The sequence below is a fragment of the Lepidochelys kempii genome, chromosome 20 (assembly GCF_965140265.1).
Source record: "Lepidochelys kempii isolate rLepKem1 chromosome 20, rLepKem1.hap2, whole genome shotgun sequence".
Taxonomy (NCBI): Eukaryota; Metazoa; Chordata; order Testudines; family Cheloniidae; genus Lepidochelys; species Lepidochelys kempii.
Genome location: NC_133275.1, coordinates 2,996,276 through 3,020,091, shown reverse-complemented (window position 1 = coordinate 3,020,091; position 23,816 = coordinate 2,996,276). Strand labels below are relative to the sequence as shown.

Genomic DNA, 23,816 nt, shown 5'->3' with positions numbered 1-23,816 from the left:
CTGCAGGCTTTAGGGACACAGACATTGCCAAACCGGATCTAACCCATCTCCATCAGTAGCCAGGACCACCTGGTTTAGAGACAGTTTAGGCTAGTTTCCTCCTGACCCCCATACTTAGAGCTCAGTTCATGCCCTGGAGCATCAGGGTTTATTGCCTAAAATCTTGCTTATTTTCATATCGACCGTTATATAGACTGTTATAAGTCTAGTGATTCTTATCACCCTCCTGCATGTGGGCTCATGCCACCCCCAATCCCCGCTGTGCTGTGTGCGCCGTGGGCTGAGAGGCTCTACGATTTCTGGGGCACTCGCCCCACAGCAAGGCAACAGCAGCAGCCAGGACAGGCAGCCCCTGCCAAACCAACCCCTCCACCGGGCAGCAGGCAGAGAGTCAAAGCAACCTGGTAGTCGAGTGCCGTCAGGTTGCAGGGCTGGTATAACTGGGTCGGTTACAGGGGGATGATTGTTCTCCCCTATTGTTATACCCAGTGTGGCTGCAGATATACCAAGATGAAGGTGTGTGACATCAGTTTGGTTGATTCCCCTTGGGGAACAGTGTTAGCACCTTTCTGCCAGTAGATCTGCTTCCACACTAGGAGGATGCACCGGGATAGTTAAAGTGGTACGACTTGTTTTTGTGGCCAAAGCCCTGTTAATTCAAGGAAGCCCTCCCAACCTGTTTTATGCAGCAGGTCAGACTGTCCCCGCGGTCCAGCAGGGCAGCCCAGCTTCATGACTCTGTGTGTTACCAGGGGACGGTGCCACCTCCTGGGAGCCTGCTAGGACTGCCGTGGGGGGGTCCCTAGATCGCCCGTGTTACCCATTCTCTTGCGCTTTCAGGGCAGGAGACGACCTCCAACTCTGGGGGTCAGGAAGTGTCACGGAGCGTGGGGGAGTCCAGGCCCTGCACCCCTCTTCCTGGGATTCACTGAGACGCTCAGCCAGCCAGTAAAACAGAAGGTTTATTGGACAACAGGGACACAGTCCAAAACAGAGCTTGTGGGTACAACCAGGACCCCTCAGTCAAGTCCTTCTGGGGGAGCAGGGAGCTTCGGCCCCAGCCCTGGGGTTCTCTGTGTTCCTCCACCCAGCCCCAAACTGAAACTAAACCCCCCCAGCAGGCTCCCTCCTGCAGCCTGTCTTCACATTCCCAGGCAGAGGTGTTACCTCCCCCTCCTCCTCCTGGCTCAGGTGACAGGTTCTCAGGTCTCCCATCCCCAGGGCACATTCCCAGGTCAACACTCCCCCCTCCCTGCTGCGTCACATCCTCACAGGAAGAAACTGTCCTGGGGATGGGGTATCCAGGATCTGTGTCCAGAGCTGCCGGGAGACCAGGCAGAATGGGGATCCTGAGGTAGCCAGAAGCTGGATCTGATCCTGTCTGGCTGTTTCTGCGTTCCCTGGTTGTCATGTCAGGACATCCGGAGCTTGGAGGTCGTTATTATTTATTGTTTCCTAAAGGAATCTTGGAGAGTTAATTTGTGTGGGTGTTTTTGCAGGCAACCGATTCATTTGATTCAAAAAGAACTAAAGGATGGTAATATTAATGCCAATCGACCTGCCTTCGTGGAAAATACATTCTGTGGGACAAACTTGCTATCTTTTTTTAATGGCATGGCAAGTCTGGTTGATAAAGGTAACAGCATCGATGTAATAGACTTAGACTTCTGTACGGCGTTTGACTGGGTACTGGGCGGCGTTTCGATTAAAAACCTAGAAGGAGAGAACGTTAACATGGCGCGCATTAAATGGTAGAAAAGCTGCCTATCAGATCGGTCTCAAAATGGAACTGTAAACAGCAAATCACTGGGGGTGTGGGGGTTTCTAGTGGGGTCCCCAGGGATCGGTGCTGGCCTCTGCACTGTTTAATGTTTTTATCAATGACCTGGAAGGAAACAGAAAATCATCACTGTTAAAGTTTGCAGATGACAAAAAACTGGGGGTATGGGAAATAAGGAAGAGGAGAGATCACAGAGGCAGAGCCATCGGGATGTCTTGGTAAATTGGGCACAGGCAAACTATGCGTTTTACATGTAAATGTCGACCTCTAGGTCGGCCATGCTTACGGGATGGGCTCCACTCTCCTGGGAAGCAGCGACTCTGAAAAAGATTTGGACTCTCCTGGTGGGCAATCAGCTGAGCGTGAGCTCCCCGTGCGAGGCTGCGACCAGATGAACCCTGGGATGCCGAACCCGGCGAATCGTGAGAAGGGGCAGAGATGGTATTTCCCCTCTGGGTTTGGCAGTTGCTGAAGCTCAGTGTCCGGGTCTGGTACCCACAATTCAAGAAGGATGTGGATAAACTGGAGAGGGGTCAGAAAAGAGCCAAGACAATGATTTTAAAAACCCTGCCTTCTAGTGATAGCCTCAAAGAGTTTCACTCTGTTTAGCGTAACAAAGAGAAGGTCAAGTGATGACTTGATTGAAGTCCGAGTATGGGGAGCAAATATTTAATAACGGGCCCTTCAGTCTATCAGAGAATCCAGTCCAGTGGCTGGACGTTGAAGCAAGACAAACTCAGACAGGGAATAAGCTGCAGCTTTTGAACAGTGAGTGTCATTAGCCCCTGGACCAATTCACCGGACTGTGGTGGATTCTCCAGCGCTGTCCATGTTTAAATTGAGGCTGGAGGTTTTTCTAAAAGCCCTGCCCTAGGAATTATTTCGGGGCGGTTCTCTAGCCTGTGTTATGCAAGAGGTCAGCCTACATGCTCACAACGATCCCTTCTGGACTTGGGATCTGATTGAAAAGAAAGTACCTTTAAAAAAAAGAGGGGTGGGGGATTAATGCCAGCTCTTTATTTTAAACAAAATGAATTGCACCTTGTTTTTTACTTTCTCCTGTGCGTGTTTTAACAATATTTGTGCCTGTCAGGCTGCTGCTATCAATACAATTAAATAAAAACGCGTACACTTATTATTATTTACCCAGGCCCTGTTGTGCTAGGCGCTGTACATACACAGCGTGAAAAGAGAGGCCCTGCCCCCAAAGAGCTGCAGTCTGAGTATGAGACCAGAAACAACGAGTGGAGACGGCCAGGAGACAAGGAAACTGTCCTTTCCAGCTCGATTCGCTCACACACCTGCAGGGAGGAAGAGGTTTCCCTGCTCTGCAGTGATGCACTTAGCGGGACTTCAGAATGCCCCATGGCGCCCAGCCCTAGAGCCCAATTCTCCCCTCTCCATGTCCTGTGTCTCCAGCCTCTGTGGTTGGCTGTTCTGCGAGACGGCCTGTCACTCCCCACCAATCGCAGGCTGCTAATGCTTTGCTAATGCTTCCTCTTTCCCCTCCAGGAGCCTTTGATCTGGTTCAGAAAGGCAGGAAAGAGGGGACCCGCCGGAGGCTGCAATCTAGCAGAAGTCCCAGCTTCCCAGGAGACGCTTCCCAGGTAACGGGGAGACTGCAGGATGCCGCAGCTGTTCCCACAGCAGCAATTCCAGGCCCAGGGGGGTGGGTTCGCCCAGGTTGGAGGGGAAGCTGGCGAGGAGAAGGGGCAGCCAGCAGGATGGATATTGGGGTGCAAAGTTGGCAGCTTCGGGTGCAGGGCTCCACCTCAGTGGAGCCAAGAGCCCAAAGGGGAAGTTCCTGTGAATACACGCAAGCCTGAGCAGGAGGAAAGTGCTGGCTCTCCACACAGAACGGCTTTAGCGGGGCTGCCTGTTCCACGGCTGGAATTTGCTCCCCCCCCCGCCCCGCGCCACTGCCCAGAGAGCAAACATCTCCCTGCATCGTGCAAACCGGGCCCTGTTCTCCTCTCCCCACGACTGTCCCCACCGCTGCAGCAGTGTTCGCGCCTGATCACTGCTGGCGGGAGCTGGGCCGGACCACCGGGCTCGCAGACCACCCAGGCACCCGCTTCACCGTAAGCCCCATGGACTTTAGCGGGACGAGGCACACTCTGAAAGTGAAGCATGCGCTCAGGGCCGTTCCGGGGGACCGAGGCCAGGGGGCTCAGCCCCTGGCCGGATCGAGCCTAAGGTGACCAGACAGCAAATGTGAAAAATCGGGACTGGGGGTGGGGGGTAATAGCAGCCTATATAAGAAAAAGACCGCTGTAAAATCGGGCCATCTGGTCACCCGAATCGAACCTGCGGTTTGCTGGGAGGCCTGCAACTTCTGCATTCCTGGGCGCAAATTGAAACTCTGACATTCCCCTGGGCCTTAGTCAAACTTGGACGCTTCAGCAGTTTTAACACAATCTGACCTCTTCCCTGCCCCACCCCCATTTCCCCTTCTGAAGAGTATTTTAATTAGATCTATTCTTTCCACACAGACACCCACACACCTCCCGCATGTCCCCGATTCTCTTTTGGCTTTTCACCATGGGGGTTCCTGAAAGGGAAGGCCGATCGCCCAGCTAAGTGCTGGGCGAATTGCTGCCTGACTGCAAAGTGCATCTCAGCCCCAGAGCCCCCTTCCCCACCCCACAACTCCAGCAACCCCCTACCCCCAAGGCAGATTGTCAACTCCCATTTCTTAGGCTTCCCACACACACAGCTCTGCTGATGCCCCTCAATCCCGACCCACAGTTTGCTCCCCCCCCGACCCACTAATCCGCCCCTGGGCTACCCCATCACACACCTGTGCAGTCACCCCTCAGTTCTGCCCCCAAATCCAGCCGTGGGCTCCCTATAACTCCTGCAGTCCGCTCAGCTCACAAGCACAACCGCTAATGAGTGAAAAGCCCGGGATGTGGTGTGAAAAACAACCCTCCAGTGGAATCCATGATGCACATCCAGCCTTTGATCCAAGGAGCTGTGGAGCGAACCAAGCTGACGGTGTCTTGCAGAGGGGACGGTAGGAGAGGGAATCCAGGAATCGTGCCGGGCTATTATGATGATGATTGTGTTTCTGTAAGGCAGCACTCACAATGTGCTCTGCTCAGGGCTCTCCCCACATGTCAGAGAATTCCCACCCCTTGGGGCTCCCCATCTGAGAAAGCAAACAGGGGAGGCAGTGTTGCCTAGTGGATGGAGTGCTGGGCTGGACTCAGGAATAGAACCCAGGTCTGCTAATGACCTGCTGGGTGATCTTGGGTGAGTCACTTCCCTGCTCTGTGCCTCAGTTTCCCCTCCCACCCTTTGTCTGTCCTGGCTACTTAGACTTTAAGGTCTCAGTTTTTGAAGCTATTTAGGCATCCAGCTCCCAGAGTGAGGGGTCTAAATAGCTTTTAAAATCTGGGCCTTAGCTTTTCCAAGCAGGAGCTGCCTCTTGCTGGATGTCTGTACAGCACCTGGTGCGATGGGACCAGGATCTCATTTGGGACACGTGACCGGAGGAGGAGAGGAATGAAATACAGACTCACGGGCATATTAACCCACCTGCTAGCTGGCACCTATCAGCTGGCTGGATTCCTATGGGTGTCGCAACAGCCGGGACTGTTTGAAGGAGAGGAGGAGGCTAATTCTGGGCAAACAATGCAGCCAGCCCCAGGGTGTTCTTGTGTGGTTAACATGGGGGGATTGGTAAATGATTTGCTCAAGGAAGCTTCTGGAAGGGGTTGGTCCCAGGTTGTCTCCATAAGGTATTAAAAACCTGGACACGTCGGACTTCCCTCGGCAGGAGCTGAACCTTCAGAGGGTTCAAAGGTGGGCGCTGTCAGGAGAGGGGTGCATGGCGTCCAGTCCAAGGTGCAGGAGGGTTCGAGCCCCGTCGCTGAGAGCTCGTCCTTGGGCCGGAGGCAAAGGACAGGCAGCAACAGAGCCCCTGTGGTACTAGTGGCCCTGGTGTGGTACCAGTTACCCTGGGGTCCGTCTTTACCAAGGAGACCCCAGACACACCCAGCACAGGCTGGTCCCGTCGCTGGGTCTGCCCGTTGATGTGCTCCCCTGCCCGGACGGGACCTTCTGAGTATCACACTAGCACGTCGGAGGCCCAGCTGAGATCAGGGCCCCTCACGCCAGAGGCATGGAGTGAGACACAGGCCCTGCCCCAGTCTATGCTTACAAAGGGAGGAGGATTATCCCCTCTGTACAGATGGGGAAACTGAGGCCTGGAGCGAGCAAGTGACTTGTCCAAGGTCACGCAGGGAGTTGGTAGCAGAGCCGGGAATCAAACCCGGTTCTCCTGAGTCCACCAGGCCGTCGGGTGCCCCCTGAGACAGAGCCGGTGCCCCCTGGGACAGAGCTGGTGCCCTGTAACACTTCCCTTTCCTCTCACCCCCAGAGACCGCCTGAGAGGATGTGGCTGTACCTGGCCGCCCTGCTGGGGCTGTACTTCCTGCGCCGATGGTACCAGGAGCGGCAGAGTGTCGAGGGCCTCCCGGATAAATACGTCCTGATCACCGGCTGCGACTCCGGCTTCGGGCACCTGCTGGCCAAGCAGCTGGACGCGCGGGGCCTGCGGGTGCTGGCGGCTTGCCTCAGCCAGCAGGGCGCGGAGCAGCTGAAGAAGGCGACCTCGGAGCGGCTGCAAACGGTGATCCTGGACGTCACCCGCACCGACAGCGTCGCCGCGGCCACCGCCTGGGTGAAGGAACAAGTCGGGGACAAAGGTGCGGGGCCCGGGTCTGGCTGTGCCCGTCCCTCGCCCACCCCGGGTCAACGCCCTTGCTAGACACTCATCACAGGCATATGGGTGTTGACTGTCCTATTAGCATGCGGCAGGGTCACACCCAGTTCTTCTTTGGGCGCCATCTGGACTGTAGAGCGGGTAGGGGAGCTGTGACTGCAGCTTTGGGGGGGGGTCTTGCTATCCGCAGGCCCCACAGCGGGGGGCTGTCGCTGTTCCGAGCTCCCCCGGGCATTAGCCTGCATTAAACCGCCACCCTCATATGCTGGAAGGGAAAGCAGCAGGTTGGACTGGCTGTGACTGACCGGAGGCCCAGACTTGCCCAACATCACCCAGGGAACTGAAGCCAGGTCTCCCAAGTCCTAGGACAGTACCTAACCACTGGACCATCCTTCCCCTTGGGCATAGCCTGCTGGAATCTGCATGCCGAGGGGGCAGTGGACAGCGTAACTTTATTCCTATTGCTGGCTCACAGCCCAGAGCATAGGCAGGGGGTGAGAACTTTCCCGGGGGGGTCCTCTGTCCCCCACAACAGCTGTGGGGGTACGGGGCAGATCCAGGGAAAAGGGACGTCCCGTTCTCCCAGCAGTGTGGAGATTTGAGAGAAAGCAGTGGGTTGTGGGAGAGGAGCAGGGATTTCTGGGGGAGGGACAGGAGAGGGAACAGCGCCCCACAGTCACATACCCCGTCTCCTCTGCCCAGGGCTCTGGGGTCTGTTGAACAACGCGGGGATCGTTATCCCCGTGGCCCCCAACGAGTGGCTGACCAAGGACGACTTCGTCAAGGTGCTGGACGTGAATCTGATTGGCCTGATTGAGGTGACCCTCAGCGTCCTGCCCCTGGTGAAACGAGCCAGGGGTCGGGTCGTCAACGTGGCCAGCGTAATGGGCCGATTGTCCCCCTTCGGAGGGGGCTACAGCCTTTCTAAGTACGGCGTGGAGGCATTCTCCGACAGCCTCCGGTGAGTGACCAGTGACGGGGCGCCCTTTTCAGCTGCACATTCAGCCCCGTCTCCTGAAGGGTGGGATGCCCCCGTGCAACCCCCCCACCCCCCGTGCACTGACCCATAGTGCCAAGTGCCGAACGGTGAGTTGGGGCCCGAACGTACTTGGTGCAACATGCAAACAGCATGGCTGTGAGCCGTGTGTGTACGCAGGTGTGACCTGTGTGTATTTCTGCACACGATGCACCTGGCTCTTTGTTGTGGTTGGACCCACGAGACTCCTGCTCAGGGGTGGCCATGGGGATTGAATCTGTCGCCTTCGGCCCTTAAAACATGCGCTGCTGCCCATTGTACTAACGGGTTAGCGACCACTAGCAAGGATCTGGTCCGGCAGGAAGGCACTCTGGCATCTAAGGGGTTAGTGGACTCCTGCCTGGCCCCTGGTTGATCTGGGAGGATAGAGAAGGAAAGGGGAAACCAGTGCAAAATTTGTGATTGCAGGCGAGGGGTGTTTCTCCCCCCTGCCAGCTGGGGTGCTGCAGGTCCACCCCCTGCCGTGCCCTGCCGCAACTCGCTGTGGAGACAGGCTCTTCGCTGAGACTTGATTTCTCCTGGTGTCAGCTCAGAGGCTCCTCCGGGTGCAGCCCCGCACCACTGGGCCTTGTCTACGTGGGAGAGTTGCAGGGGTTTAATGTAAATCAGGTTTTAAACCAAGCGAGTTAAATTGTGGCGGACCCCAGTGCAGACGCTGTGATTCCGGCCGATTTCAACCAAGCCGCTCTCGGCTGCCCTTATCCTGAGAGCAGGGCACCCGGCTGGGGCTGGATGAACTAGACAGGTTTGAATTCACACCCGAGGTTAGACTGGCGCACCTCTCCCATGTGCTCCCGGCCCTGGGCGTGTGTTGTGGGTGCAATTTACAAACCAGCATCTGCAAGCCCAACCCTAAATACGAAATAGATCCTGCTAGCTGCCCTGGATCCACCCACAGACAGCCCCAGCAGGATCAGGGCCGCGGCATGAAGGAGGAATTCTCCTTTCTTAACAGGAGCTGCACCATCCTTCCCCACCGGGGCTCATCTTGGGACGGAGGCCCCGTCTGCTCTAGCAAAGATATGCCAGCAGGGCTGTATTGAAAACCGCTGCTCGAGTAGGCATATGGTGTAGCTTATACCAGTCAGTGAAACAAGCTCCGTTGGCAAAAGCACATGGATGCTGGTATCACTGCGTCTACCCTCGGGGGGTTTTCGCAGAAATCACACAACTCCCTGAGGGCGCTATCCTAGCAAAAGGGTCTGGTTTAGAGCTGGCCTGGGTCCCAGGAAGGTCTCCTCGCTGCCGCGTGTGAGGCTCCGTCGACCTGTCGGTCGTCTCACGTGCCCCTTCCGAAGAGCTCTGCGTAAGCTCGGGAGCTTTTCTCCCTCGCCGACGGAGGTTGGTCCAATAAAAGAGATGACCTCCCCCGCCGTGTGTCTCTCATATCCTGGGACAGGCCCAGGACTGCACATTGCCAGCTCTGTAAGTCAGTTAAACCTCCAGGGACAGAGCCTCAGATGGAGGAAATCAGGAAGGCGTTCGGTTGAGCAGCACTCCGCACATGGAGGTATTCTGGAATAACTACTGTGCTTTTAATTCGCATTGACCTCAATCCAAATTAACTTCCAAGTGTAGACAAACCCGAAAGCCCCTTGATTCCAGTATCTCTGGGTCCGCACAGGTTGTAGAAGCCACCAAACCTGGCCACATACAAGACCGGGGCTAGTTTCGGATCTCACCTCTTCGGGAACCAGGCCAGCCCCCAGGAAGGTGCTGTTCCCACTCGGGTTAATCCTGCTTGTCCCGTTTCAGGCGTGAGATGCTGCCTTTCGGGGTGAAGGTGTGTGTGATCGAGCCGGGCTACTTCCGCACCGCAATTACCAACCCTCAGCTCATTAACGAGAACTTCACTCGCCTCTGGGAGCGGCTCCCCGAGGAAACCAAAGCAAGTTACGGGGAGAATTACCTGAAAACCTGTAAGTCCGTTGTCCCATTCCCTTCCCCACCAGCCGGCAGCAACAGCTCTAGTCCCCGGCCCTGCGCTGCATCAGAGCAGCCTTTGTGTCAGCGTATACGGGGCAGCTCGGGGCAGAGTCTCAGCTGCCGTGCGTTGTGACTGAGTGGCATTGCACACCCCCTTTGCACTAGTGCAAATGACGTCACACTGTGCCCGGCATTGTGGGGTCAGACTCCTAGTTCCCACTTACGCCTTGTCTAGGTAGGAAATCAGGTGGTTTTGTTTTCAATCCGGTTAGCTCAGCCCAGCTGGCTGAACAGGATTGAAACCCCCCTTCTTAGATGTGGACACAATTTAATGTACCATTCAGAGAGGTTTGGACGTGCGTGCCCCAAGATCAGGTGTGTCTTTCGCACACGTGAGCCCTGCTGATCCTTGCACGGGAGCAGAGCTCCCACGCTGATCTCCTGAGCGTAATAACCCCCTCCCACCTCACCCCCTGCTGCGCCAGGACGATTCTCCACCGGTGAATCAGTGGCAGCTGCTGCTTCTCTCAGGGGATTTTACTTTTCTGGACAAATGGCCCCTCTGTGTTCAGATCCGTGTGCCGGAATCAGCGACAGAAACGCTCCTGCTGCTTTTCGCCCCTGCTCAGACCCGGGGAGTGCTGGATCCCTGCGTCTCATTGGCTGGATTTTTCCCAAAGCCCCTAGCCCTGGGTTTTGAGACATGCCACGGGCGCAGACCTCAGCACGAATGAGCCCTGGGGGGGTCTCCGATTGAGCACTCAGCGCCTGAAAATGGAGCTGCATGTGTCTTTCCTTGGGTGATGCAAGGGGCCTGATCCGGTGCGATACTGTGGGCCAGATTTACAAAGGTACTTAGGCGCCTAACGCTGCAGGTACAAGTCTAGTGGGACGATCATAGGTGCCCAGGTGACTTAGGCACCGAATTTACCAAGGTGCTTTTGAAAATTCCATGAGGCGCTGCTCTGCCTCCATAGGTGTCTGCTGGCCCTTTGCAAATCTGGCCCTCAGTATCACACAGGATCTAGCCCCTTCCATCACCCACTCAGCTGGTGGGATCAGGCCCCACAAGAGGCGGGTTGCCAAATCCGGCTACAGGTCTCCTGAGCCGACAGTGATGCTGTAAATAGCCGCACATGGGGAACGGCAGCACAGAGCAACTGGCCCAGGCTCACCCGGGTTGCGTGGGGCAGAGCAGGGATTGAGCCCAGGTCCCAAGTGAGCCCCTAACCACTAGGCCATCCTGCCGCTGCCGTTTCGCAGCCTGTGCTCACAGTCTGTCCTTCCTCTTTGACCTCTCGGCCGACCCGTTCAGTCCGGGTGCGGTTGGTGCTGCAGCTAAGCCTGGCGGGGCCCGACTCTCTGTTTTTGCCTGCGCAGTTATCAGCGCCACCCACAACATGCAGAAATCCTGCAGCTCCGATCTGTCCATCGTCACCAGCTGCATGGAGCACGCGCTGACGGCCCACCACCCCCGCACCCGCTACTCCGCCGGCTGGGACGCCAAGCTGGTCTTCCTCCCGCTGAGTTACCTGCCCACCTGGTTTGCCGACTTGGTGCTGACGTGGTCCTCCCCGGTCCCAGCCCAAAAAGCGTAGGAGGAAGATGCAGCGTGAGACTCTCGGCAGGGGGCAGCGACCAGAGGAGCGTCACTGGTACATGGGGTCCAGATTCCCGACGGGGGTGAGACCCCTGTCCTGTGGCACCCAGCTGAGACCATGCAAATCAGTTCTTAATTACAAATGTTGAATCAAAACAGAGCTCCTTGGAGTTTGCTTCACCAGGGAAACCTCTTCTCTGTGTCCTGGGATGGAATGTGATTTCCTAACCAACCCTCCCCAGCCCCCGGGCACACCACCACCCCCTCCCTTTACCAGCTCCCCGAACGTAGACCACCCCTCTCCTTGTGTCCGTGACCCGCCCGTCCTTGGTATTCAGCTCCCTTTCCTATCTGCCTGTCCCCAAATCTCCATGATCTGTGTCCAGGATCTCTCACACCCCGGTGACCCCAGCAGGGTAACCCAGCCCATCTGGAGGGGAGACAGCAGTTTGAAACTCCACCATACGAGAACCTCTGATGAAACCAACCCACTGCACGCTGAGCCTCTTCTCGGGTCCAAGACCAGACCACGAGTCCTGAAGCCAGTTTGGCCACCGGACGGATCCCCTGCTGGGAGTTGCAGGCAAGGCTGGGAACGAATCGCTAGCCGGCCCGTAACAGATCCTGCCGGCATCATCGAGAATGACTTGCCCTGCAGATTCCTTCCCAAGCAATTACTCAGCGCCGGTGTGAGAGACGTCCCTGTCCGCTGGTGCCTCCCCATACCTGTGTCGGGAGACCCAGTTGCGTCATGTCTAGCTTAAGCAAGCAGCCTGTCTAAAGACAGAGACCCGAGAACTCGCAGCCAGCCAGCACCTGTCTCTGGAAGGCAAATCCAAGGTGGTCCTGATTGCTTAGCCCTAGGTAGTCCCCATTGCTGCTTATTAGTGGACCAAGCTCAGGGCCCCAGTGTGCTGGGCACTGCCCCGACACAGAGTTGCGCCCTGCCCCAGAGAGCTGACCTGCTAAGCGGAGCAGACAAAGCACGGAAGAAATGAACGATTGTCCCCATTTTACAGAGGGGAAACTGAGGCACCTGGGTTCAGTGGCTGAAATCCAGCTGTAACTGACCTTTGGTGGAAAGCCCTGGACTCTTTGCTTGTGACAGCTGCTTGGACAAGCTCTTTAGACCCCACAGACCCGGGCTCTTTCTTTTCAAAAGGAGGCCGAGACGGCCTGGGGTTTTGGGAAGCTGCCGCATGGGGTCTAGTCTGCCTTAAAGGACTGTTGGAGAGAATACACAGCAGGGAGGATTGGATCAGAGGGGTCAGGGCAGATGCTTGCACGAGTCACTTGTGGGAGGATTCTCTGCTCCCTGAAGTCTTTAAACCACGATTTGAGGACTTCAATAGCTCAGACATAGGTGAGAGGTTTGTCGCAGGAGTGGGTGGGTGAGATTCGGTGGCCTGCGTTGTGCAGGAGGTCAGACCAGATGATCATAATGGTCCCTTCTGACCTTAATATCTATGAATCTATCTGTAAGATTCCCTACTGAAGGGACGTACGCCAGAACCGCCCCTAGGAATCCCACTGCCTTAGAGGCAAGGGAACAGCCAGCTCCGGGACCGTTTCCTCCTGACCCCCAGAGTTAGGGGCTCGTGCCCTGAAGCAGGAGTGACTTTAGCCCGGCGACAGCTCCCTGCATCTCAGCCCGCAGCAGCCACCGCCCTCTCTTGGCCAGTTCTGTGGGGCTGGGGTGTGTGGGGGTCAGGATCAGCACTGGACTCTGCTCTGGGAGCAAACGAACCCCCTCCCCGTGCTGGGACTGCAGCCCCTGCTAGCTGCAGGGAAATAATTAACCCTCCTGCACTGTAGCAAATCTCAGCTTTCCTCCAGCTGTGGGGGACAAGGGGGGCAAGGCTCAGCTCCCTGCCTTGTGCGAGGCCTGCCCCTGTCAGGGGCAGAGCCCCACGGCCTGTTCTCCATCTGAGCTGGAATGGCCTGGAACAGAGGGGGGCCAAGCTAAGGAAAGGGCAGGGGAGCGGAGCCGCGCCGGCCAGAGAGAGCCAGAGAAGCAGCCCAGGGAGCAGACCTGTGCTGGGAGCAGGGCCACAGAAGCAGCCCAGGGAGCAGGTCAGTGCTGGGAGCAGGGCCACAGAAGCAGCCCAGGGAGCAGGTCAGTGCTGGGAGCAGGGCCACAGAAGCAGCCCAGGGAGCAGACCTGTGCTGGGAGCAGGGCCACAGAAGCAGCCCAGGGAGCGGGTCAGTGCTGGGAGCAGGGCTGCAGCCACCAGAGCCAGAGGGGCCAGAGACGCAGCCCAGGGGCCAGGAGCTGGAGGCAGAGCAGAAGCAGCAGCCGGGGTGAGGCGAGCTGGGGCTGGGGCTGGGGCTGGATCCGGGGCTGGATCCGGGGCCGGGGCTCTCCGGAGCCGGGTGCAGGGAGCAGCTGGGCAGAGTGAGGGGGGACCCTGGGCAGGGGCCCAGCGCAGGGAGATGCCCCAGCCAAGGGGCCCTGCCGGCCGGCCGTGGACGGGGATCGTAACCTGGCGGGGCGGGGGCGACACTGGGCAGAAGGGTCCTGCCACCTGGAGCCTGAGGGCACATGGCCACCGCCAGAGCAAGTGTCCGGCCCGCAGCGAGAGCCCCCCAGAGTGGGAACACCCCAGCCCCGGCCCTACGTGGCCACGACAGGTTTGGGGGTGGAGCCCCCCAGGAATCCGGGGCCCAGCCGTGTCGGGTTCCAAGGACTCTGGCCCAGGAGATGGGAGGGGAGCCCTTGAGGTCAGGTAGGGCTCTGGGTAAAGGGAGTGGGAGCGAGGACTCGGATCCTCTCGCCAGCCCATCTCCCCGGGGTCGTGCAGAAGCCAGGGAAGTTCCCCTCAAGAGCTGCACCCTTCCCCGGCTCACACAGGCTCCCTAGTATACTTCGGCCATCCGCCGGCTGACAGCCGTTTAGCCGTTTAGCCCCGTGGGCCTGTGTGACCCGCCGTGCGAGTTCATCATAACAGGGCGATGAAACGCACCCGTCGGCTCCACTACGCTTCCCAGGGGGTCTCGCAGAGCCCAGAGACCTCTCCCTTCCCCTGCGTGGGAGACTTGGCCGTGGGGCTGGGAGCGGGAGGGGAGTCGCATGCAAGCTGCAGTGACCCTTTTGCCCTCTGCAGAGGGAGTTTGCGTTGAACCGGAGTTTGCATTGCAGCTTCTGGTGCAGCGTGGGTGGGTCCTTTGCGCAGCCGATGGCGTTCAGGGGCTTTGCAGCGCAGTGTAGGCAGCCTAGGTGCTGGAACTGGGGGTGCTGGGGAGCTGCCCCCCCCCGGGCTGGAAGTGGTTTCCAGTTTGGTTCTCAGCACCCCCACTATGCACATTGGTCCAGCACCCCTGGGAGACAGCGCCCACCTTGCAGCTGGGGCAAGGGGGCTGCCGTTGCCCTGCGGATGGGGTCTTCACATGACAGCACGCGCAGGGAGCTCACGTCCCAGCTGCTCCCGACGCCGCTCATGCTCTCGGGGACGCAGGCTCAACCCTGGCAGGGGGGCTGCTTTGCTGGGGAATCCCCTTGGGACCTGGGCTCACAAAGTGTCACTGTGTAAAATGGGAGGCAGTGAGGCCTCCTGGCTAGAGCACTGGACTGGGGCTTGGGAGGGCTGCATTCTTTTCCCGGCTCGGCCACTGGCCTGCTGGATGGCCTTGGGCAAGTCTTCCCCCCCCCCGTGCCTCAGTTTCCCCATCTGTAAAAACGGATCCTGCCCCAGCCCTCCTTTGTACGGTGCCTTGAGTTCTAGGGGTGAGACAAGCTCGGTATTATTCAAATGCAGCAAATGCTCCCATCCAAACAAGGAACCAAAGAGCCAAGGGCGTGAGTGAATCAATGGGAAATATTTCTTTATTCGGTGTATGACGGTAGCGCCCGCACCCTCCTCCCCGCTGGGGGTCTCAGTCAGGGACCAGGCCCCCCCCCCGCACTGTGCTAGGTGCTGTACCAACACAAAACAAAGAGACGCCCTGTCCCAAGGAGCCTCCAATCTAAGGCAAGAGACATCAGGTGGAGGCAGGCAGTTGGGGCGGTAGAAGGAAACGAGCCCTGGAAGCAAGCTGGCCCAGGGGTGCTTTGCACTGCCTTGGCCCGGGTGTTCGCTGAGCTGCCAACGATTGTAATGGCCAGCTGGGGCTGAAGGCTGTAGCCTCCCCAGTTGCTTTCGAGCTGGCTTTCCCCAGCTGGTGAGAGCCTGCACCTCCCAGCCACCTGCCTGGGAAGTGATCTGGCCCTTACCCATTCAACAGAAGGATCCAGTCCCGTTTAAGAAGGAGCTGCCGGGAACTGTGCTCGTCTGCACTGCACGGGGGGGGGGTTGGCACCAATTCCAGTGCAGATGCCCCCCCGGTGCAGACAGGCAAAGCTGCTCTTTGCAGCTGGGCCCTGCTGGATTTCCCTGCTTCTTCCTCTTCCGCCCCCCTGGGATGCCCCCTGTTTGTCCTTCCCCCTCTTACACGGCCTGGGCTGGGCGGGGCCAAGTCCAGGTCAGCACCCAGTCCGCCAAGGCTGTGGGCAGGTAGGAGAGGGGGATGTAGAGGAACTGGGCGTCCCAGCCCCCGGAGTAGCGGGTACGGGGGTGGCGGGCCGTCAGCGCGTGCTCCATGCAGTCGGTGACCAGGTAGAGATTGGTGCTGGGCTTTGTCAAGAGTGACTCTCTGGTGAGCTTGTAGACTGTAAGCAGACAAGGGGAAGAGGTCAGTCCCATGCCTCCCCCCCAGATTTCAATCCAGAGGGGTTCAGCCCTTTGTGGGAGGGGAGGGAGACTAAGATTTGACCCCTGCGGCTGCAAAGAAATGCTCTGACCGTTACGGTGACTTCCTGAGTCTGCAGGCAGCCTGCGTCAATAGCTCGGCCCCAATTCAGATCATTGGCGGGTTGACTCTTAAACATAACGCCGTCGAGCGCCCCTTTGCGGAAATGTGGCTGTAGTCAGGCAGAGCAGCTCCGGGGTCCCCGTCAGGGGAGACGAGGGGACAGATTGTGTATGGGCTGCCTGGCTTCTCCCCTCTTCCCACCCTCGGGAGCCTGCCCAGAGAGCCCCTGTCTCCCCACGGCGCCAGAAGAGCTCTCACGGCTGTCGAAGTAACACTGCCCGTAGCTCTCCTTGACTTCGGGGCGGGCATGGCGCCAGCTCTCCTCCAGGCACTCCAGATGGTGCTGGGTATCCGTCATGACCGTGCGGAAATAGCCGGGCTCCACCACGGCGATCTTCACGCCGAAGGGCCGGAGCTCGCGCCTGGAACGGAACGAGCCCGTCACCGCCCGCCACCGGGCGCCGCCGATTTCGGGAGCCCCCCCCCCCCCAACTCCCCCTTTGGGAACAAGGCCCAGTGCTTCTGGAGTGGGGCCCCTTAAAATCAAAGCACCTGGAAATCAGTGGCCAGGGACAGGTTTCCCAAAGGACTAAGGATTTGGGGGCCCGACGGGGGACCCTCAAAGGAGCCTGCTCCCCTGAGGGCGGGCGCAAAGGATCATCTCTGCGACTCAGGCTCTTTTAAGGGGTTTCAGGGCAGGCCGTCAAAAGTTGTGGGCCCCAAATTTGCTTTAGAAACTCCTAGCCCTGGGCCTCTCTGCACTTGGCCATTTCTGGGCTGATCTGGGGCCAAGGTGGGGCAGGGGAGCCGGCGGCTCTCGCAGGTACCTGAGGCTGTCGGAGAACGCCTCCACGCCATACTTAGAAGGGCAGTAGCCCCCTCCGTAGAAGGCCAGCCGGCCCAGGATACTAGCCACGTTGACGACCCGGCCCCTGGCTTGCTTCACCAGGGGCAGGACGCTGAGGGTCACCTCGATCAGGCCGATCAGGTTCACGTCCAGCACCTTGACGAAGTCGTCCTTGGTCAGCCACTCGTTGGGGGCCAGGGAGCCGATGATCCCCGCATTGTTCACCAGGCCCCACAGCCCTGGGAAAGGGACAGCGAATGAGCACGGCGGGAGGCTGTTCCCCTTCGATCTGAAATCTCCTAACAGCACCAATGTCCATCCACACCTGGCAATTAAACCAACCCCCGTCCTGGCCCCAATCCCCCATGTGTGCCTGGGGCAGCTGCTAAAGGGCCATTTCTCTGGGCGTGGGCCGGGACCGTCTGCAGCGTGCTGAGGTTATCTGGCATCATCCGACATCACTGTGCCTTGAACGCAGCTGCCGACGGGCGCTTCGTCCTTGGCGGAGAAGAACTGGTGCATTGAAACTGGAGCTAGGGGAGAGCAGGACACCCAGCCCCCCACCCTCTAAGCCACTAGACCCCAGGAGTCCTGGCTCGCAGCTTCCATTGCTCTAACCACTAGCCCCCCCCTTCTTCCCCAGGGATAGGAATAGAACCCAGGAGTCCTGGCTCCCAGCGCTCACTGCTCTAACCACTAGACCCCACTCCCTCCCCCCAGGATGGGAATAGAACCTAGGAGTCCTGGCTCCCAGACCCCCCTACTCTAAGCCACTAGACCCCACACCCCTCCCAGAGATGGGAATAGAACCCAGGAGTCCTGGCTCCCAGCGCTTGCTGCTCTAACCACTAGACCCCACTCCCTCCCCCCAGGATGTGAATAGAACCCAGGAGTCCTAGCTCCCAACCCTTCACTCCTTTCCTGGCTGTCGCATTAGCATAGCCCCAGCCTGTGTGAGCTCAGAGCTGCCCCTGGCAAAGGAGCAGGTGGGATTCAGGGGCCCCACCTTTGTCCCCGACTTGTTCCTTCACCCAGGCGGTGGCCGCGGCGATGCTGTCGGTGCGGGTGACGTCCAGGATCACCGTTTGCAGCCGCTCCGAGGTCGCCTTCTTCAGCTGCTCCGCGCCCTGCTGGGTGAGGCAAGCCGCCAGCACCCGCAGGCCCCGCATGTCCAGGTGCTTGGCCAGCAGGTGCCCGAAGCCGGAGTCGCAGCCGGTGATCAGGACGTATTTCTCTCGGAGGTTCTGCACCGCCTGCTGCTCCCGATACCATCGGTGCAGGAAGTACAGCCCCAGCAGGGCGGCCAGGTACAGCCACATCCTCCCGCACTGCAAACAAACCAACCAGCCAGATGGGGCAAGACTTGCGCTGAAATGCAGCCAGCTCTGGGGTGGGTCAGAGCAGCCGCTTAACAGCGCAGAGCACCGAAGGAGTGCGTAGAAGCCTGCCTGCAGCGGCCACAGGATTCATGAGCACCACGGCCCAACGCATCTAACACAAGTGGGACTTTAGAAGAGACAGAGCCTGGGGTTTTAGAATTAAACTCCTTATGGACATAAAACCGATTTTCCCGAGCTCTCAGCCCCCACATGTTCTGAACACGGGTCGTATTTTCAATTGCGCTTAGCAGCCAGCAACTCCCGCTGGGCCGCGGGAGTCTAGGTTTCCCAACAAGCCCTGCTGCCAACACGCCGAGCCCGCTAAATTCACCAGCCTCAAACGGTAGGAGATCCCAGCTGGGGCCGGTTTACAGCCGCTGGGCACGGAGGTGAACGCCGGGACAAGAGGCCAGCCAGGGGAGAACCCACCCCTTTGATTCGCCCTAGGTAGCAGTTGTGCCGGCCTGCAGACCACGGTTCACGGTCCCTTTGAGATCTGCCCGAGCCAGCAGCCCTGAGCCAGCCCCTGCCCCCTACCCTTCCCTGTATCAATCACGCAGGAGGACACCGGCCCCTTTGCTCCGTCAAGCCTCCAACCAGCTACCTGTGAGCAAGATCTCCGCTTGCCTTGGCTGTCAGCTCCCGCCTGGTCTGCCTGCAGCCTTCGGACTAGATGGACACAACGAAGGTGAAGGACATACCACGCCCCGTGGAGCGGAGCTGGGCAGAGGGCCCGGGCAGGCGTCTGAGCAGTGGATGGGGGCGGCGAATGCATCAACAGAGGAAAGGCCAGGGTGCAAGGTTCTGCCTGTGCATAAACAAGAGGGTTGTGTCAGTTTGTTCTGGCCCCAAAAGGGATTCAGAAAAACCAGCCCGTGAAATCCCAGCGGTGCTGAGTTCCTGGGTGCTCAGACTGAGGGTATCAAAGCCTAGTCTGTAGGCGGGGAAGTGTGGCTGGGCAGGCTGATTAGCTGGAATGGGCGTGGGTTGGATTAAAAGTAATAATTAATGTTTTATGTTGTGGAAAATGTAAGAAAGAACGATTCCAGAACAGACCCCGGATTTGGCGTGACCATTAGAAAGAAAATATGTCTCTCGGCCTGCTGAGTTTGTGCTCGCTGAAAGAGGCCTGCCAATTTGCAACGTCTATGCCCATTTGCAAGGTCTGTGCCAACTGGAGAAAAACATCCAGAGACAAGGAGTTTATTCTAAAAGTAACAAGATAACGGCTGTCCTTGATGGCTGGTACAAACTTTGTTTTCCTATGTGACGAAGTGGGACTGTTCTTAATGTTTCCTCTGAATAGTGTGGGGGTGCCTCAGTTTCCCCGAGGCAGTTCTTAAGTCTCTAGGGGGTGGGATAAGGGGGTATGATCCTTGCAGAGCCCTAGAGGGCAGGCGTGTGCAGGGGTCTGGACACAGAGAATGGCCGACACCCTGTTTCCTGGCAACTGATGGTCTGGGCCCTTCCCCCCTGCCAGGTGAGAGCTGAAGGGTTGGAGAACAAAGGAATCCGGTGACCTCCTGGCCCGGGACAGGGACAAAACCCAGAGGAGGAGGGGCTGGAGGGAGTTTCAGTTTGGGTCTGGCTGGGGACGAGGAGTGAAGGGCAGAAGGGGTTGTCTGGCTCACTGCCCCCCAAAATGGACCCAGCTGAGGGGTCCTGTTCTCTGCACCTGCAAGCTCTGTGTTAGACCATGTTCCTGTCGTCTAATAAACCTTCTGTTTTACTGGCTGGTTGAGAGTCACGTCTGACTGCGGAGTTCGGGGGCAGGACCCTCTGGCTTCCCTAGGAGCCCGCCTGGGCGGACTTGCTGTGGGAAGCGCACGGAGGGGCAGAGGATGCCGAATGCGCTCCGAGGTCAGACCCAGGAAGGTGGAGCCGGGTGAGCTGTGTGTCCTGCAGACAGGCTGCTCCCAGAGAGAAGACTTCCCCAGAGTCCTGACTGGCTTCATAGGGAGCAGTTCCAGAGCATCGCCCGGGGACCCCGTGACATCCTAAACTCCAGAATAAAATCTGTGAACCCCCCACTCTTGCATGCTTATCTTGTTCATTTCCTTTTAGGGGTAACAAGTGGGATGAGTAGACTTATTGAAGTGTGCCATGGCCTACTGATGTTAGAATGGTTATGTTAAAGGATGGGTAGGTGACAAAATGCAGATGGGACAGGATATACGTTGGAGTGTGAGTGGGATTCTATGTATGATTGAATGAGGAAGGAAAGACTAAAGATTGAGGTGCCAGCCTTAAAATAAGAGCGTTTGGCTGAAGAATACAGTGGACGAGACAGCCTGATAGCCCTGAGGGCATACTTGCCCCAGGGACTGGGGGCCGAAGAACAAGACAACAACATGCTGTCATTCCGTCCTTGCTGTGCCATCTGTGTGACTGACTGTCACTTCAAACGTGAGAACAGCATGACGAGGCAAATACAGGAGGATGGATCCCTACAAGAACAGACCCTGAAGAGTGAGGACTTTAGGTCTGATTCTGCAAACCAACTTCCAGGAGCATCAGATGCACATCTGACAAGGCCCTGCTCCCTCCTTGTGTCCAGGCCTCCTGGCCAGTGGCTTGGTACGAGCAACTCTAAGGCTGGTAACTATGATAACAACCTGGCAGAACCCATGTGTGTGTGAATGAATGTGAAATTGGATGGAATGTTATTGCTATAACTGACTGCTACCAGGATTCTTTCTGTGTTCACAGTAAACATGGCATCTGGCCTTTTCCCCTTTAATAAGATCCTGCTCGTTTTTATTTTATTGGTATAACATTTGCCTAGAGAGCGACAGAAGGGAACGCCCAGGATTTTGGTGCTTCTCTGAGATTAGGGCCCCAGTGTGCCCGGAACTGGACGGACCCCCCTCCCAACCAAGATTGGGGCTCCATTGTGACGGGCATTACACAGTCACACACCCCCAACCGAGATGGGGGCCCCATTGTGTCTCGCACTGTGCAACCCCTGCCCCCACATGATGCAATGCACCCCTGTATTCACACCCAGCACGCCATTGTAACCGTCTTTGTACAAGGGACGCCTGGGGAGGTATCGTTTGGAAACTCATCCTTTGCTGGTCAGTAGTATCCTGACCACATAGGCTTGGCAGCATTGGATGTGAAGCGAGATGCTTTCCCCGCACGATGTGATTTACACACAGTCCAAACCCCACAGCCATGCCCTGGCAGAAGTCAGCAAGCGGGTTTGTCCTGAGCAAAAGACTGTGTGTTTGCCTTAATCTGCATTTAAGCAGTAAACAGAGTCATCAGGTGCAAAAGGGGAAGGAAGGAAACAAAAGGAAACTTGCATGTAAGTACATGCAGGTGAAAAAACCCAGCAGGGAACATCCTTCCACATATATGCTTTGTCCACTGGTTCTCAGCTGGCAATGTTTTTTGGGGATGGGGGGGACATAAATGATAAAAAGGAGGGACAAACACCTCAGGGAATCCCCCCTCTCTCTCCCTACCCATCTCATTCTCTGCAGCTGAGAAGACCAAGGAAACAGCTGTTGGACTCTGGGGGACGGGGCCTGACTTGAAGAGTTCGGTCAGTATGACCGTGCGCTGGAGGCATGTGGTGAGGAACTCCGCTTGTATCGGATACAGGTTGTTAAATTCGGCACTAGGAAGTGTTTTATCTTTATTTTTCTTGTAGCCATTTCTGATTTTTGTATGCCTCGGTGCTCGTACTCACTTCAAGCCTCTTGCTTTGTAGCTAATCAGCTTGTTTTACTGTTTGACCTAACCCAGTGTGTTTACATTGAGGTGTCTGGGTAACGCTGGTTCAGGTGACAAGCTGCTGTATATTATTCCCCTGAAGGAATAAGAGACTTACCGCATTCACCCTGTCCAGGAGGGGGCTGGGCAGCACAGGATGTATGTTTCAGGGGGGATCTGGGACTGGGAGTGTGTCAGGGTCACCCTGCATTGTAACCCAGGCTGGTGAGAGCCAGGGTGCACCTGGCAGGCTGCAGTTACACACACACACCAGGGAGTGACCTGCAGGCTAGTGGCAGGTTGTGAACAGTCCGGGTTGGAGCAAGGTTGCAGGGCAGGGGGCACAGAGCCCCTCACTGGTATGGATTGCATACTGATCACGGACGCACTCTGCTGGGTGTTGCACAGACCCTTCCCCCCCCGGGGACTGAAATTAGGGGCCCTAATGTGCCAGGCGCTGCACAGACCCCGACCCAGAGCAGGGCCCCATCGTAGTGGGTGCTGGCCAGACACACAGTGAGTGGCCCCTGCCCCCTCGTGCTCCCTGGGATCAGGGTCTCCCACAGACCGTTTCCTCCTGCCCCCCGATAGTTAGAAGCTGGCTCATGCCCTGAAGCAGGAGGATTTGTAATCCGGCCGCAGCATATTGTCCTTGTCACGCAGACCCTAAATCTCTCCCTTGTTCCTACTGGTATTTTTTGAAGATGGGGAGAGGTCGAAATCTGCACTGTCCACGTGAATTTCAGGATCAGCCTTGGACTGTAGTGCAGCTCTTCCCCCAGCAACCAGCCCTCTGTCCTGTGGAATCTCAGCACCTTCCCTATCGCTGGGGAAATGAATAATTAACTGCCCCAAGGTCCAGCAAATATCAACTTTCCCCCAGCGGTTCACCAGCCCGGGGAAGTGCATTCATTCCTGCCTGCCTGTTAGCGAGGGAGGCTGCGCTGAAGGGAGGCCGGGGAACCAGTTTCCGCCTTTGCAGCCCCTGGGAAAGCAGGGACACAATCCACTGGGCCCCAGCCTTCAATCAGTGAATGATTTGTGGAGCCCTCCCTACCCCCACCCCCGTGCAAAGGCTTCATGGCCACAGATAGCAAGGTGAAAACAGCAGGGCTCTGAGCATAGCGAATACCAAGCCAAAGCATAGATAGGTGGGGGGCGGGGGGCGCAGAGAAGCAATATGGCACTAGAGGAGCATGGGCCCTGACCCCGTGAGATGGCGAGGATCTCCATGACATGCGATCAGTACAGGGCCTCTGACACACGGCCAGTCCCGTTCCATCCCGCCGCAGCTTCCCCCTGAACGATGCGTGTGCTGGGGGGCGGTGGCTGGGGCGGAGGGCTGTGTATGTGGGGACTAGGGTGACCAGACAGCAAATGTGAAAAATCGGGACGGGGGCAAGGGGTAATAGGAGCCTAGATAAGAAAAAGACCCAAAAATGGGGACTGTCCCTATAAAATCGGGACATCTGGTCGCCCTAGTGGGGACGGGGGTGGCCCTTCCGGGCAGCGAGCCGCCGGGCATCGCAGTCGGGGGGCTGCAGTCTGAGGCGGGACTTGGCTCCTCATGCCACTCGGGGCACTGGCCTTGCCAGGCGGGGGGCTCCGCTGCCCACGGCCCCCAGGGGCTTTGCAAGGCACCATAGGCAGGGGGCTGGTTTGCACCTCTGGGGGCCCGTGCGGTGACTGGGGCCGCCCTGCATTGCGCTGGAGTCAGAGGGCTCGGGGTGCTGCACCTTGGGGTGCCCGGCGGGGGGGGGGGCTGCAGCACCTCGGGGTGCCCGGGGAGGGGAGGTGCCCCTGAAGTCAGGGGTTTGCAGGTGGGTTGCGAGGCGCAGCGGCCCCCAGGCTCGCTCTGCAGCCCCCAGGCTCGCTCTGCAATGCGGGCTGGGGGGGGGGGTTCGCGTCGCGCCCCCGGGGCTGCCGCGGAGCGAGCCCCCCTTCCCCCCCTCCCCGGACTACAGCTCCCAGCCGCCCCGCGCCGGCCCCGCCCTGCCCACGTGCGCCGCGC

General features: G+C 58.0%; 2 protein-coding genes and 1 long non-coding RNA gene across 4 annotated transcripts; 1 reads left to right on the top strand and 2 right to left on the bottom strand.

Annotated features, from left to right (window-relative positions):
* Positions 1–965: 965 nt before the first annotated feature.
* Positions 966–4,699, bottom strand: LOC140901097 (uncharacterized). Its single transcript, XR_012155770.1, has 3 exons — positions 4,581–4,699; positions 2,067–2,302; positions 966–1,713 (listed from the first exon to the last, which is right to left on the bottom strand). It is a non-coding gene; the product is annotated as an uncharacterized lncRNA (long non-coding RNA).
* LOC140901093 (retinol dehydrogenase 16-like) lies at positions 3,293–11,227 on the top strand. 2 transcript variants are annotated; one of them, XM_073319306.1, is made up of 5 exons: positions 3,293–3,387; positions 6,165–6,492; positions 7,212–7,470; positions 9,301–9,464; positions 10,852–11,227. In XM_073319306.1, exons 2-5 carry the CDS (start codon positions 6,180–6,182, stop codon positions 11,067–11,069), a joined length of 954 nt encoding a protein of 317 aa, XP_073175407.1. In that variant the 5' UTR covers positions 3,293–3,387; positions 6,165–6,179; the 3' UTR covers positions 11,070–11,227. The 2 variants fall into 2 exon arrangements, with proteins under 2 accessions (XP_073175407.1, XP_073175408.1); XM_073319307.1 differs by lacking the exon at positions 3,293–3,387 and adding an exon at positions 5,534–5,587.
* Positions 11,228–14,867: 3,640 nt separating this feature from the next.
* LOC140901094 (17-beta-hydroxysteroid dehydrogenase type 6-like) lies at positions 14,868–18,895 on the bottom strand. Its single transcript, XM_073319308.1, has 5 exons — positions 18,690–18,895; positions 17,713–18,034; positions 16,687–16,945; positions 16,118–16,281; positions 14,868–15,716 (listed from the first exon to the last, which is right to left on the bottom strand). The coding sequence occupies exons 1-5, from the start codon at positions 18,858–18,860 to the stop codon at positions 15,496–15,498; spliced, it is 1,137 nt and encodes a 378-aa protein (XP_073175409.1). The 5' UTR covers positions 18,861–18,895; the 3' UTR covers positions 14,868–15,495.
* Between the last annotated feature and the right edge of the window lie 4,921 nt (positions 18,896–23,816).

Excerpts from the sequence above, each read along its gene's own strand:
- LOC140901093 (XM_073319306.1), top strand. The coding sequence starts at position 6,180 with ATGTGGCTGTACCTGGCCGCCCTGCTGGGGCTGTACTTCCTGCGCCGA. Across the intron at positions 6,493-7,211 it reads GGAACAAGTCGGGGACAAAG|GGCTCTGGGGTCTGTTGAAC; the intron begins GTGCGGGGCCCG and ends TCCTCTGCCCAG. Across the intron at positions 9,465-10,851 it reads GGAGAATTACCTGAAAACCT|TTATCAGCGCCACCCACAAC; the intron begins GTAAGTCCGTTG and ends TTGCCTGCGCAG.
- LOC140901094 (XM_073319308.1), bottom strand. The coding sequence starts at position 18,860 with ATGCATTCGCCGCCCCCATCCACTGCTCAGACGCCTGCCCGGGCCCTC. Across the intron at positions 18,035-18,689 it reads AGCGGAGATCTTGCTCACAG|TGCGGGAGGATGTGGCTGTA; the intron begins GTAGCTGGTTGG and ends GTTTGTTTGCAG. Across the intron at positions 16,946-17,712 it reads GGAACAAGTCGGGGACAAAG|GGCTGTGGGGCCTGGTGAAC; the intron begins GTGGGGCCCCTG and ends TCCCTTTCCCAG.